The sequence below is a fragment of the Microcaecilia unicolor genome, chromosome 9 (assembly GCF_901765095.1).
Source record: "Microcaecilia unicolor chromosome 9, aMicUni1.1, whole genome shotgun sequence".
Lineage (NCBI taxonomy): Eukaryota > Metazoa > Chordata > Amphibia > Gymnophiona > Siphonopidae > Microcaecilia > Microcaecilia unicolor.
In genome coordinates this window covers 181,447,787-181,460,956 of record NC_044039.1, presented here as the reverse complement: position 1 = coordinate 181,460,956, position 13,170 = coordinate 181,447,787, and the positions used below count along the sequence as shown (strand labels likewise).

The following is a 13,170-nucleotide window of genomic DNA, read 5'->3' as shown; positions in this document are numbered from 1 at the left end:
ACGGGGAGCACTTCAGAAAATACTATTCTAGAGGTTCTGGATTTGAGCTTTCTACCTAAGAGCCTAAATTTAGCTTCCAGAACCTCTCGCCCATATTTTCCTATGTCATTGGTACCCACATGTACCAAGACAGCCGGCTCCTTCCCAGAATTATCTAAAATCCTATCTAGGTGACTTGTGAGGTCCACCACCTTCACACCAGGCAGGCAAGTGTGAAGGTGGCGGATTCTCATGCCCAACAGTCACCCAACTATCTACATGCCTAATAACTGAATCACCAACTACTACAGCCTTCCCTCCTGGGCAGTAGTTCTTGGAGAGACATCCCCAGTGTGAGAGGATATTGCATCCCCTGGTGGGCTGGTCCTGACTACAGGATTACTTCCAGCTGCACCAGGGTGATGCTCTCCTTTTAGAAGACATCTCTCCTCAAAGCAGCACAGGGGATGCCAGACTGGAGGTGGAACTTCTCTACAATGTCCCTGTAGGCCTCCTCTATGTACACTACTCTAGCCTCAAGAGAACTGACTCATTTTCCAAGAGCTAGGAGCTCTTTGAATTGAGCACATACATATGACCTCTCACCAACTAGGAGATAATCATACATATGACACGCAATGCAAAAGACTATAACACCTAAATAGTTAGGCACTGACTCTGAACCCCCTCCTGTGATGTGCTCTTGACCAGCCAATTGGCCAGATAGGGAAACACATACACACTCCCAGTCTATGTAGATATGCCACTATTGTAGCTAGATATTTGGTGAATACCCTGGGAGCTGATGCGAGGCCAAATGGCAGTACATGATACTGGTAACGGTGTTTCCCTAGTTGAAATCTGATATACTTCCTGTAACTGGGAATTATCAAAATGCTGGTATAGGCATCCATTAAGTCCTGAGAACATAGCCAACTGTTTTCATGAATCATGGGGAGAAGGGTGCCCAGGGAATCATCCTGAACTTCTCTTTGACCAGGAATTTGTTCAGGGCCCTTAGGTCTAGGATCGGATGAAATCCCTCCATTTTCTTGTGCACAAAAAAGTACCTGGAATACAATCCCTTCCCTTCTTCTCCTGGTAGTATGGGTTCAACCACATTGGACTAGAGAAGGGTGGAGATTTCCTCTACAAGTACCTGCTTGTGCTGAGAGCTGATGACGATGCTCTCGTGGGCAATTTGGGGTCTTTTACACCTATGCAGGGCATAAACGAGATGGAATATTTGAAGAACCCACTGGGTGGAGGTTACAAAGTGCATGAGTCATGGAACTCTTGGTTCATCTGAAAGCAGATTCGACCATCAGAGAGTGGTGTGGCAGTTGAACCCTCTTGAATCCGGGAAACTTTTGGATACAGTACTGTGTATCCACCTTCTTAGGTGCAACCTGCAACTAAGACAGCAGATTCCCAGTTCTTGATAAGTGCATCTTTAAGAATAGAATGCAATGATACAGTGATCCCTTCCTTAGGAGAATCACAGTCCAGGAGTCAACATCTCCGCCCTGGGTTCTTCCTCTGTTTCTAACTTAAATGGGATGGCAGAAGCCATCTCCCTAATAAAACCAGTTAGAAAGGCTCTCAGGTGGAGATATATAAGCACATAAGTGTTGCCATACTGGGACAGACCGAAAATCCATCAAGCCAACAGTGGCCAATCCAGGTCACAAGTACCTGGCAAGATCCCAAAACAGTACATTTTATGCTGCTTATCCCAGAAATAAGCAGTGGATTTTCCCAAGTCCATTTTAATAACGGCTTATGGACTTTTCTTTTAGGAAGCTAGCCAAACCTTTTTTAAACCCTGATAAGCTAACTGCTTTTACCACATTCTCTAGCAATGAGTTCCAAAGATTAATTACACACCGAGTGAAAAAATATTTTCTTCAATTCATTTTAAATTTACTACTTTGTAGCTTCATTGCGTGCCCCCTAGTCCTAGTATTTTTGGAAAGCGTAAACAAGCGATTCACGTCTACCCATTCCACTCCACTCAGTATTTTATAGACCTCTATCATATCTTCCTTCAGCCGTCTTTTCTCCAAGCTGAAGAGTCCAAGCCATTTCAGCCTTTCCTCATAGGGAAGCCGTCCCATCCCCTTTATTATTTTTGTCACCCTTCTCTGTTCCTTTTCTAATTCCACTATAGCTTTTTGGAGATGCGGTGACCAGAATTGCAGACAGTATTCAAGGTGTAGTCACACCATGGAGCGATACAAAGGCATTATAACATCCTAATTTTTATTTTCCATTCCTTTCCTAATAATACCTAACATTCTATTTGCTTTCTTGCCACCCGCCGCAAAGGTGGGGAGGGATCAGAAGGTATCCCATAAGATTCTTCCTCCAAGAAGCAATGTGGGTCCTCCTCTGAATCCCAGCTCTTCACCATATTCGGGTTGTACTGAATGAGTTTGTGCCTGCCTCAACGAGTGGATCCATGTCTACACCCTGAAAAACACTGAGTACAGCCCTACTCTCTGGCTCTGGGAAAGCTTCCTTCCCCAATGTCAAGAGTGGTACTGTATGCTTCAAAGTCAATGTCAACACCATTTGAGGTGCCGGCATCAAGGATCTCTGTAACAACATGAAAAGAGCCTCAGGAAGAATCTGGGACTGATTTGCAGTTGGCACAAGCACTTTCAATGCCTGAGCGGTTTGCAACTGCATCTACACCACCTCTTCCCTAAGCATGGCTCGGAACCACTCATCGAAGGCAGGCATCGACAAGGACAAGGGAGCCGCAAGACAGGCAGCCTCAGAAGGTGTCGTGTTGGACCGGTAGCAGGGTCCTGTGCACTGGCACCTCTTCCAAGGAGGGGGAGCGCTCCTCCCGGTGCTCACCGATGCCACAGCACTCCCAGTGTTGTGCATGGAGGAGAACCAATGCTTATGTTTTTTTGGGCTTTCCCTAATGCACAGCATCCCGGTCCTCAGGTGCCGAGGATGACAGCCAACCTCTACATGCCCTTGGTGTCAAGTCCTATGCTGACCTGTCCCAGGGCCTACTATGAGCACCCAATGTTAAGAGAAAGGTACAAGACCTCCTCAATGCTGGTGCACTCCCAGTGGATGCTGAAGTCTTCACAGCCATTGAGGTCAATGCTTCTGGTGCCAATGTCGATGTATTGGCCTTCAAGTAGTCAAATAGGCTCTCCTATTAAACCTGCCATGCCCTCTGTGCCCTCAACTGCATTTGCAAACAGAGAGAACAAGAGTTAGGCTCATGGTCAGGTCTAAAGCATCCGATGCACCAGTTGTGCGGGTCTGTCACAGAAATCACCTGATTACATTGGGTGCACCTTTTGAAGCAACTGGGGGTCACGTTGGACAGCAAGGAAAGGATTGTAGCCAAATTAAACTTCTCAATTGTGAGCTGGAAAAAGGGGAAGTGTTCAAACTGAGGTTGCGGCTCTGGCCGAAAAAGGCCTAGCAATGAAACAAGAGCCAAAAAACTAAAAGAATTAAAGGGAAACTGAAGAAAAAGAAGAAAATAAAGGAAAAATTATCCAAATGGACTGGAAAAAAATCCATATAGGAAGGCACTATTAGAAAGCATGAAACGCACTGTGAGAACACGATGATGCATCCTCCCTGCTCCGCAGACAGACTGAAGGACCCACACTTGGCGTCAGGCTGGAAGACACCAGCGCATGCACAGTGGAACAATACTAGAGTGGAACGATACTAGAAAGTTCTTGCCCAAACTTGTTCCTCTGATTTTAAATGCGGTCTCTGAAATTTCAACTTTAGCACTGTTGAACTCGCAATTGATCCCAGAAGATAGATTATGGGATTCTTTGCAGCCTACTAATGAAAAACAAGTATCAGCCCTTCTTTCTAAGCTAGTCTCTTCTTCCTGTATGTTAGAGTTGTCTATCTTATATCATGAAAACACCTCCACCTATAGTAATTAAATGGATCACTCTGTTTTTGAACTCTCTTTTTGATCTAGGCCATTATCCACTGAGTTTAGATAGTATTCTCCTTACTCCTATTATGAAGAAAATAGATGCTGATCCTAGTTTACATTCTAATTTTTGTCCTGTGGCCAGCATCCCTCTTATTTCTAACTTATCTGAAGCGATAGTGACCAGTCATCTTCTTATATAGATAGCTGTGGATGCCTAAGTCTGCTTCAATTCGGATTTAGGGCTTTTCACAGTACTGAGCCTTGTTAGCTCTTGTTTCTGATGCAAAATTACTTATGATAAAAGGAAAATCCTTGATTTTGTTACAGTTTGATTTAACAGCTGCATTTGACACAGTTGACCATGAAATTATGTTATTAAAATTAACTCAATAGGAATATCCAGTAATGTACTTCAATGGTTTAAATAATTTTTGTCAAATAGAAGTTATTCTGTTAAAATAAAGGATAAACTTTCTCCTTCCTGGATACCATCTTGTGGGGTCACTCAAGTTCCCCATTGTGTCCTATTTTGTTTAATGTTTCTTTAACAAATATGGATTTTTTCTATTGGATGTAGTCTCCTATTCATATGCTATGATATGTTGCTTTTGGTTCCTGTTAGTGAGAACTGGTTAGATATTATACCTAGAGGTGCTAAATGTATTACTATGATTCAATTTTACATTCAATTCATGGTTTCAAACTAAATCCCGATAAGACCAAGAGATAGATCACATCTCCACTATCAGCATCCGCACCTGGGCTCCATCGGATGACATCACCCAGCTGTGAGAATACAATGGCCTGCTTGTCCTTGGAGAAAAGGTGTACAGACTGTATATATAAAATTTTTCAAACAAACTCACTGAAGTGTGCCATAACACTTCACAATGAACAACTCAGAAGCTAAAAAAGTCAATACTTGGATTTTGCTTTTATTAGATGTCAGCACACATACAATGACTGAGTAGCATTATAAAACAAAAAAAGCTCCCAGTGATCTGCTAGGTTTTAGCTATCTAGTGCATGGGCATAGCCAAAAGTACATTTTTTGGGGGGAAGCCCAAAGGTGGCCTGCGAGGTCCAGGTATTCATCTTCACCTTCTCCACCGCCCCCTCAACACTGAAGTATACCTTTGCTGGCAAGGATGCCAAGCCCCACCAACTGAAGAGGTCTCATGCACAAGTCCACCAGAGCAGTGCTCAAGTCGGCAGTGCAAATCAGCCATCAATGCAGGCACTCCCGCATATGCTCAGTTCAATTGCTGAACAGAGCATACGTGAAAGAGCTGGCATTGCGTTTGAAGTGCACCTGCTGACTTAAGTGCTGCTCAGAGAGCACAAGCTGGGGCTTGTATAGGAGACCTCTTCAGCTGGCAAGAATGCCATTAAAGCAGAGGGGGCCCCCATGGCTATGCCACTGATTCAGAGAAAAATGCCCCTGGTTTGCTTTTACAGTTTCTATCAGCTACTACCATAAAGATGGCTGTACTGTATTTCTAAATTGTTAAACAAAATTACTCCTAAGGATTGTTAGTAATATTGTTTGCTAGCTAAATTTGCCCATATTTATATTGTCCAGTTCATCCACAGAAACAAGAACTACTAATTTAGTGCTATCAAAAAGGTCTGCACTGCTATGAATTATGGTGCAAAAATTAACATTGTGTTAATCTGGGTTAATATACTATACTTAAACTTTAGACTTAGAAAGGTAGGGGAGAGGTATATGCCAAAAAAACCAAATCTCTTTTGTAATACAGTGTTTTTTTGAGTGAAACCCCTCAAATTAAAAAAAAAATCTTGAGCTGGTCCCCAAAACTAAATCAAACTTTTCCATGTTCCCACATATATCCCCTCCCAATCACGGGATTTATATTCATGATTAGCCAATTTTAGCATTTCTAATGCTTAAGACAGAAACAGGTTGAAAGATTTTAACAGCCACGCTGTATTTACATTTTCTGTATATCAGTAGACCCATTAAGTTGCATCTAAATAGCACTTCTATAGCTGTGTCCTCAAGAGGTATAAGCACGTTCAATAGACAAGCAACTTTAAAACAAGAATGTTGTACTAACTTTGAAGCACTGCAAATCTTTACAGCTCTGTAGCCAATGAAAATCCTTAACAGCAGATGGGGCACAAAATCTAAACACACTAGGGTTAATTTTATAAAGGTTTTTCCCCATGTATAAAAGGCCTTTTATAAACTGTTTGGTCAAATACACGTTTAAGTATACATAGCATCAAGACAGCACATACTTATGCACATTGTCTGTAAGCAGAGTAGAGCAAGAGCAAATTTGCAATGTATGCACATATTTCACAAAACATGCAAGTACATGCACATTTACACCAACTTTGTAACAGCTGTAAATGCGTGTGGTTGTTTGCATGCTGATTTTATAAAAACATATCTGTCTATATTGATTTTATAAAACAGGTGCCATTTTTGAAGTTCTCACATTGGCATCCTGATATAAAATCCAGCCCATAGTAACATAGTAAATGATGACAGAAACACTGGCCCATCTACTCGTCTTAGTTCTCTATCCACATTCCAAGGATAGATCCTATTCTTACAAACTTGACTGCTTGCAGGATACCACTGGTTAACCAAGCTGGGCTTCTGCATGCTTCCTCATTTATTACAATACACATCTTGGCCAGATGGTCATCAAGAATCCTTATTTAATCCATACCCTATGCCTTCTTCCTAAAAATCCACACCTTACTACCAACGAAGCCTTGTAATAATTTAGATAGCTACAAACTAAACAGTACCTATAGCTGGTGCATTTATGCAGAGCTCCCTGGCCAAGAGAAGGAAGGTTTTTCCCAGTACATAGACATTCACCTGTCAGAACATAAAAATGAAAAACAATTATCTCAAGTAGAACTGCAGAACAGAAAGAATTCATGAAAAGCTATAAACAGCTCGAATTTTCAGGCGGTAGTGACTTTTTTTTTTTTTTTTTTAATATATATTCTTACTGTGCACCACCTTGAGTGAATTCTTTCAAAAAAAAAGCAGTAAATAAATCAATAAATACATTGCAGCTGGCATTAAAAAATATATATATTTTAACAATTTATATATCTACACACACACACACAATCAGCACCACTATCTAGACACAATTTTCTTTATAGTTTATTATATATATATATATATATATATATATATACACCTATACATTTATATATATGTATATACATATACATACACACACACTAGTAAAAAAGCCCCGTTTCTGATGCAAATGAAACGGGGGCTAGCAAGGTTTTCTTCTGTGTGCATGTGGGAGTGTGTGTGTCCCTGCCCTCTGCCCTCCCCCTGTGCTGTCTGTCCTCTCTGTCCCCTCCCCCCTCGGAGTCGAGTCCTTCAGTGTTAAGTTTCCTGCTATGTTTGTGTTACAGAGATAGTGAGGGCTTCTGCCCTCTCTCCCCTCCCCCCCTCTGAGTCCTTCACTGTTACAGAGGCCCAGATGATCAAAAGCCCTGCGCTGTTCCAAACAGCGCCCTAAAAATAGCGCCGGGACAGCACAGGGCTTTTCTGCATCGATGATCAAAGATAATGCATGCAAATCTAAGCAGCGCTATTATCTTTGATTATCATGTTGAAGTGCGGGAGAATTGCGCCCGAGCATGCGCTCAGCACAATCCTCCCGCACTTCTTTGACAGGTCTGGGCTGTCAAAAGCCCAAAACTGTCAAAGTGGCCGCTGGCCAAACCGACTCCCACCCCCCCCCCCCGCGATGGGGGGGGGGGGGCTGGAGTTCCGGTGGACCTCCGGTCCCCCCCGACGACCCCCCCCCATGTTCACGGAGGGCTGGAGATCCAGTGGTTCTCCAGCCCCCCCCCCAACGAACCCCCAGAGGACTTGGTTGCCGGCTTTAGAGAAACACTGCCCTACCATCCCATCTGCGACGGGGGGGGGCTGGAGGATCGGTGGGTCTCCAGCCCCCCAAACCCCTAGAAATCGTTGTGATCCATCGACGGGGGGGTGGGGCCTAGAGGTCCACCGGACCTCCAGCCCACCCAACTCCTCCCCCCCCCCCCGGCGTTCTCCACAAATCCCTGGTGGTCCGTGGTGACACGTACCCCACCCTCCTCCCTCCCTCCCGGTCCCCCTACCTTTGTTGGAGGAGGGACGCAGCCTGCATGCCTCCCTCCTCTTCCCTTTCGACGCCGCTTCAAAATGGCGGCGCCCAGCCCTGCCCATTGCATCCTGGGATGTGCTGGGCGTGGCTACATACCATATAAGGGAGCGATTCCCTTACATGGTATGTAGCCCCGCCCAGCGCATCCCAGGATTCAGTGGGCGGGGCTGTGCGCCGCCATTTTGAAGCGGCGTCGAAAGGAAGAGGAGGAGGCATGCAGGCTGCGTCCCTCCTCCAACAAAAGGTAGGGGTGCCGGGAGGGAGGGAGGAGGTTGGGTTTACATGTCACCACGGACCACCAGGAATTTGTTGAGAACGCGGGGGGGGGGGGGGGGGTTGGGGTGGGCCCGTCGATAGATTACAGCCCTTGGCCGGAGGCGGCCACAAGGATTTCGCATCCTGTTCAAACTTCTTCTACTGACCTATAAATGTATTCACTCTGCTGCTCCCCAGTATCTCTCCACACTCGTCCTTCCCTACACCCCTTCCCGTGCACTCCGCTCCATGGATAAATCCTTCTTATCTGTTCCCTTCTCCACTACTGCCAACTCCAGACTTCGCGCCTTCTGTCTCGCTGCACCCTACGCCTGGAATAAACTTCCTGAGCCCCTACGTCTTGCCCCATCCTTGGCCACCTTTAAATCTAGACTGAAAGCCCACCTCTTTAACATTGCTTTTGACTCGTAACCACTCGCCTCCACCTACCCTCCTCTCTTCCTTCCCGTTCACATTAACTGATTGATTTGCTTACTTTATTTATTTTTTGTCTATTAGATTGTAAGCTCTTTGAGCAGGGACTGTCTTTCGTCTATGTTTGTGCAGCGCTGCGTATGCCTTGTAGCGCTATAGAAATGCTAAATAGTAGTAGTAGTAGGGTGGGACAACGCTTGGCCAGAGGCGGCCACGAAGATTTCGGGGGGGTTCGGGGGAGGGTCGGATCATCAGGGGGGGGACCGGAGGTCCACCGGACCTCCAGTCCCGTATGCTGTTGCCTTGGGGGGGAACGGGGGCCTGCCAGCATGCAACTGCATGCTGGACAGGGCTCACCATTCCTCCCCAATGATCCGCAAAATCTAACGCCAGCTCGGAGCTGGCGTTGATTTTGCTGCGGCCAGCGACCCAATCTTTGGCGCGCTGGTCACTGATCATTGGGGATGAATGCGTTAAGCGCCAATTAGCATGCATCTGCAAGCTAATTGCGCTAGAAGCCCTGTTTAGCATGCATTTGCATGCTACTTGCGCTGAGAGCCCTCGAGTGCGCTGTTTCAGGCGCTCGAGGGCTCTGATCATGGGTCGGCTGCAAACTCTGGCGCTAGTATGGCGTTAACAGCCTCTAGCGCCAGAGTTTGCTTTTGATCATGAGGGCCTGAGAGAGCGATTTGATGTCGTTCTTTGCTGTGTTTTCCTTCACTGTTTGTGTTACAGAGAGAGCGAGGGCGGGGCAGACACTCATGGGGAAACCGTATATCTCTCCCCCTTCACACTTCCGGCTGGAGGCTTCATTTAGAACGTTGGTGGTGCCTTTTATATATATATATATATATATATATATATATATATATATATATATATATATATATATATATATATGTGTGTGTGTGTGTGTGTGTGTGTGTAAATAAATTATGCAAATATGGTACTCAGATTTCAGTAACCTAATTAAACACACAAATAAACATAAAAGTAAGTTTTAGTCTGGGCTGTTATTTTAAGATTTCTTAAAATCTGATCTCATGCAGATGTTTCCATGCATGCTGTGCAATGCCATCATCTAGCAATGCAGAAATTACACGAGCTGACAGCTTTCTCATCTGTGAAGATAAGAAAATTATTACTTCTGACTTAAATTTCCCTAGGCTTTTACACAAGTGGTATTTGTCCCATTTTAGTTTCTTATAATCACATAAGCAACAAACAGCATTTTATGCTTGCTTCGCAAAAACTAACTTATAATGGATTGGAGATGTTTAACTTACACATACCTGAAGAAGGTCACTGAGGTCAAGTAGCATGTCTGAGAGAAAATTAAAGAACATAACTTCATGTAAAGATGTTGGTTAAAGAAATTAAAATAAACTTGAATTGGCAGCATTGCATTAGCTTCTGGAACTCAAACTAAGAGAACTATTCTAAATTCAGAAACAGCTCTGAAAATGAGCATTTAAAAACAGATCTAGAGTACATATTCTTATATAGCAGCTCTACAAGATAAGCTAAGATCTGCTGAAGAACCAACCTATCCTGTACTTCCAAGTGGAAACAAAGTGCAATAATGCAAATACCACGGAAGGATCTTATGAGGAACCAAATCAATACTGTGTACTAATAGTCTTCCGCTGTCCACCTAACACAGTACGTCTTTATGGGAAAGGAGCTCCATAATGATCACGACTCCATCAAACTCACCTATCTTTTGGCTATGGCAAATAAGCGTCCTCAACGCCAGACACTTTATATATTTTAAACTCAATCATGGAAAAACAACTTATCTAAGCTGCAATCTCACTATTGATAATATACTTCATACACACACTAGCAGAGGAACATGGGAACTCACCATAACCTCTTCTGTGTCACCTCTCTTCATGCCACTTTCTATCCCCAGCACTCTCTCTCTCTCTCTCTCTCTAAACCCGCTCTTCCTTCCCAGCACAGTCTTTCACACATTCCTCTTACAGACACACACACACACACCCTGTGCTCACTGAGAGGTTTGCCACTGGGAAAACACCATCATCCAGTCTGAGCCTATGACCTATGAAAAAGGCTCTTGAGGAAATTAATGAGAAATGTGTGGTAGGTATGGAGGTTACAGTGTGTGGTGGGATAAGGTGATGGGTGATTGTGTCTGCATATGTAAGTTATGGATGGAGGGCGGGTGCACAAGGTGTGTGGTACATAAACATGTGTTTTAAGATATGTAATGGGTGAGGGGGAGGATGTGTGGTGGATGAGTTTATGTTCCTATCAGAAGCAATGACTCCAGTTTGTGAGAAGTACAAAAAACAGAAGAAACCAGTCTTCGCAAAAAACACCAAAAAAGCAAAACAGCGAAGATGACTAACAAAAACGAAAATAATCAAAAATTAAAAACAAGAAAAAAATCAAATTTGTATTTAAAAATACAAATACTTAAAAAAATAAAAAATATGAAAAAGACGACACTTGTTTATAAAAAATTAAAACACTTTATTAGCCAAAGGATAGCAGGGAGAAAGGGACTCGACACAGCTGTATTTTGGCCGTACAGGCCTGCGTCAGGAGTCTTCTCACCGTGTGTTGATTTTTAATTCTATCCAATTGTAAAGGGAATATGTGTGTCTCTTTTAAACTGTAGCGTTAAATGATCCTTGAAACAAAGTGAAGCAAAAGCATCAGAGCTAGTACTAGCTCTGTTTGATTTCACAGAGACAAGACGCTGCTCTGATGCTTTTTGCTTCACTTTGTATCAAGGATCATTTAACGCTACAGTTTAAAAAGAGACACACATATACCCTTTACAATTGGATAGAATTAAAAATCACACACGGTGAGAAGACTCCTGACGCAGGCCTGTACGGCCAAAATACAGCTGTGTCGAGTCCCTTTCTCCCTGCTATCCTTTGGCTAATAAAGTGTTTAATTTTTATAAACAAGTGTCGTCTTTTTCATATTTTTTATTTTTTATGTATTTGTATTTTTAAAACAAATTTGATTTTTTCTTGTTTTTAATTTTTGATTATTTTTGTTTTTGTTAGTCATCTTCGCTATTTTGCTTTTTCCAGTTTGTGAGAAACATACTATGGTCTTCAAAGCAGGGCTGTGGGGTCAGTCAGATGCAATTTTGGGTGCAGTTGGAAAAAGTGTACCGACTTCAGCTTCAAAATAAAAACTTAAAACTATTACAATATATGGTAAATTAGTTCAGCGGACTTTGATCCTGGAGAACTGGGTTCGATTCCCACTGCAGCTCCTTGTAACCGTGGGCAAGTCACTTAACCCTCCATTGCCCCAGGTACAAAATAAGTACCTGTATATATGTAAACCGCTTCGAATGTAGTTGCAAAATACCACAAAAAGGCGGTATATCAAGTCCCATTTCCCTTTCCCTTCCCTAAATTTATCATTTTATACTTATATAATTATTTTGTTCAAGTTCTTTGTTCAAACTTCAAATAAAAATATCTTGTGGTCTATTAGTTCTAATTTTGTACATATCTTTCTGTAATTAATCAAATTTTTCTTAGATTTACTATACATAGTACGAGTCGGAGATGAAGGTTTGGTGTACTAACTCCACAGCCCTGCTTCAAATCTAAAGGATACCACTTACATGTGAAAGCAGAATGTTTAGTATTACCCCCCAGCAGTTCCTCAAAAAAATGTGAGAACAGTTAATCCCTGATGTGCATTAACTAGCTGCCTGGCAACCTGGGGCAAGCTGCTAGCAAGTGATGGGGTCCTTTTAGAGACTTAGAAAGGAAAATTGACAGAAACTTTCTGTATATGTAATGAGAATTTTATAGTAGCTTCCTAGTATATGCCTTCCATTCTGAAAGATGGAAATGAAATTTCAGCAGAATCCTGTGCAGTATTTTGAAAGAAAATACAACAGGGATACATAATACGAGATTGTAAGGTCCTCATTTCTGAAGCTCTCTTAAGGCTCTCCCTGATCATCCTTAAGCACCGTTATCACATTACAAGCATGTGCAAAGCCCCAGAAAAATTACATCCTTTTCAACTAAAGTTTTTGTCTGCTATAAATGGTGTCCAGCATTTTAGTTCAGCAGCATAGACCATTAAAAAACACCCACACACACATAGGCAGAATAGAAATTTTAAATAAATAAATTTGAACCCAGCTGGTTCGAGTTGATTAAATGTAAATATTGCAGTGGGTTTATACGGAGAGTTCAGAAGACACTATAATCCTATACCATCTCTCTTAGTGTTTGAAAACTGCTTTGGGTTGCACTGTATCTCCCACATGCAAATATTTAAATTGTGGTCTCTAATCATAAGGCTTCTTCCAGGTACAATACTCAATTGGTTTGCAGGTTCTATGTGTACCACCAGGGATAGCCATCCTGTGTCTCACAAGATACTGCA

At 42.8% G+C, this 13,170-nt stretch overlaps 1 protein-coding gene across 2 annotated transcripts in view; it reads right to left on the bottom strand.

Moving 5' to 3' along the window:
• The window catches only part of BRF1 (BRF1 RNA polymerase III transcription initiation factor subunit), a 329,398-nt gene that overhangs the window by 212,910 nt on the left and 103,318 nt on the right, over nt 1-13,170 (bottom strand). For both annotated transcript variants that reach the window (XM_030214801.1, XM_030214803.1), the window contains exons 4-5: nt 10,062-10,093; nt 6,701-6,773 (exon numbers count right to left, since the gene is read on the bottom strand). In XM_030214801.1, the coding sequence (XP_030070661.1) occupies nt 6,701-6,773; nt 10,062-10,093 (105 nt within the window). The remainder of the gene's footprint in view (nt 1-6,700; nt 6,774-10,061; nt 10,094-13,170) is intronic.